Source organism: Colletotrichum abscissum (genome assembly GCF_030869225.1).
Source record: "Colletotrichum abscissum strain IMI 504890 chromosome Unknown Scaffold_375.1, whole genome shotgun sequence".
Taxonomy (NCBI): Eukaryota; Fungi; Ascomycota; class Sordariomycetes; order Glomerellales; family Glomerellaceae; genus Colletotrichum; species Colletotrichum abscissum.
The window spans coordinates 1-1653 of NW_026850293.1; the positions used below are offsets into that span (position 1 = coordinate 1).

The following is a 1653-nucleotide window of genomic DNA, read 5'->3' on the forward strand; positions in this document are numbered from 1 at the left end:
CTCTGAGGTCAAGCCTCTTGTATTTCTCACTTCCGGCGGATGACGCAATGCTGAGTTGAAAATGGTAGGAGGGGGCATGCTCTGCAGCGTAGGCGTCAAGGCGACGTCGCACGGCTTGGAGCAAGAGAAGAAAACTCGCAGCTTCCACCTTGTCTCGGGGAAATTCCCAGTCGATATCAATGCCGTCAAAACCCCAGTCTTTCATCAACATCACAGAAGTTTCGGCGAAGAGCTCGCGGCTCTGTGATTTACTAGCAACAGTGGCAAACTGGGTTGACCAAGTTGCACCTCCAATGCTTAACATGACCCTGAGCTTGCGATTTGTCTTTTTCAAGATAAACAGTTGCTTTACGCATCCGTAGACGTTGATGCCTGTGTCTGCCCAGGCTAATCTCCCAGTCAGTTCTAGGACCGGAAAGACCCGCGACAATATTCCGGAGAGGACATTGAAATGGCCATACAATCAGTTGAGTAATGCTTCTCCAGATCTGCATATGTGTCGGCGGAGAATCTGAATGAGCAGCAACAGGGGTTGTCAGCCGAGGCCAGAAGATGAGGGAAATAACTCACACTTCTCCTGAAGGTTTAATATTAACAAAAGCGTACAGAATGTGCGTTATTGCGGAAATTGGTAGCATTTGAGGATGGAAATCGCGACTGTAGATACTCCTTGAGGATGAAATCAGCACCAAAACAAACACAAGCAAGCAGTGTTGTGATACCAGTTGGGAAAGTAGACGGCGTTCTGTCGCCCAGTAGAAGCGACGAAAGTGACAAAAGTTACCAGGGCTGTAATGAACCATAGATTGCAATGATTCATGTTCATGCACGCCAGTAGCAATAAACGAGGAACTTTATTGGGGTTTAAATACTCGAAGGTAATACAACTATACCTTCAAATTACGTGTCTTTCTCAATTTTATGTCAATAAGACGTCGAAATAATCAAACCAGCCTATCAGCATTATAGAAGCCTTATGTCTTAACGTCATCATCATAGGAATAGGTTGAGTTAGACGCCATTCATTGATACGCGTGGTGACACATTTCAGCAGTGATCAAGAACGAGTTTTCTCTTCGATGACAGGCATGTCAGAGCTACAACTCCACCGAGAATAGCAGTTTCGCTCACGAGTCAACACAGACCACCCGGATTTCTTGCGGTTTTGTCTTGTCAACTTGCGTTCGTATCTTTCTTCCGCTTTCTCTCCATAGTGGCAACTCTATAAATTAGTAGAAGACTCAAGTGCTTGCTTTGGCAAGTGGTCAACGCAACGAGTGCACGGTTTCCTGCCTACATGACTAATTAGTAGACGCTAAGGTCTAGTCCTTCTTAATAGGAACCTGGGAGAAAAGAAAACGTGATCGACTGACAATCACTCAACACTCTGGCAACACCAAAGAGACGTAGGTGGTGGTTTTGTATTATAGAATCTTTGATCGATAGGATAAGACTTTGGTCCCTCAATCTGAGGTTGAGGCTTATTGTCGGATTGGAAGTCCAAATCGACCTTGAGGCAAGGGGTGGCGTAGGGGCCACTTGCAGACCATACTCGCGATCGTCGCGGCCTACCCAACCTTCGGGTAGAACCTCCTTTTGACACCTTACGCAGAAGTTCATATAGGTCAATGGACCTTTTTGTCAACCCACGGT

General features: G+C 46.2%; 1 protein-coding gene across 1 annotated transcript; it reads right to left on the reverse strand.

Moving 5' to 3' along the window:
• On the reverse strand, window positions 1–820 carry CABS01_17139 (endochitinase; the record flags this gene model as incomplete). The annotated part of the gene is made up of 4 exons (XM_060550466.1): window positions 1–411; window positions 462–511; window positions 571–669; window positions 723–820. Coding segments are annotated over 4 exons (658 nt in total), but the record flags the coding sequence as incomplete, so codon positions are not given.
• Between the last annotated feature and the right edge of the window lie 833 nt (window positions 821–1653).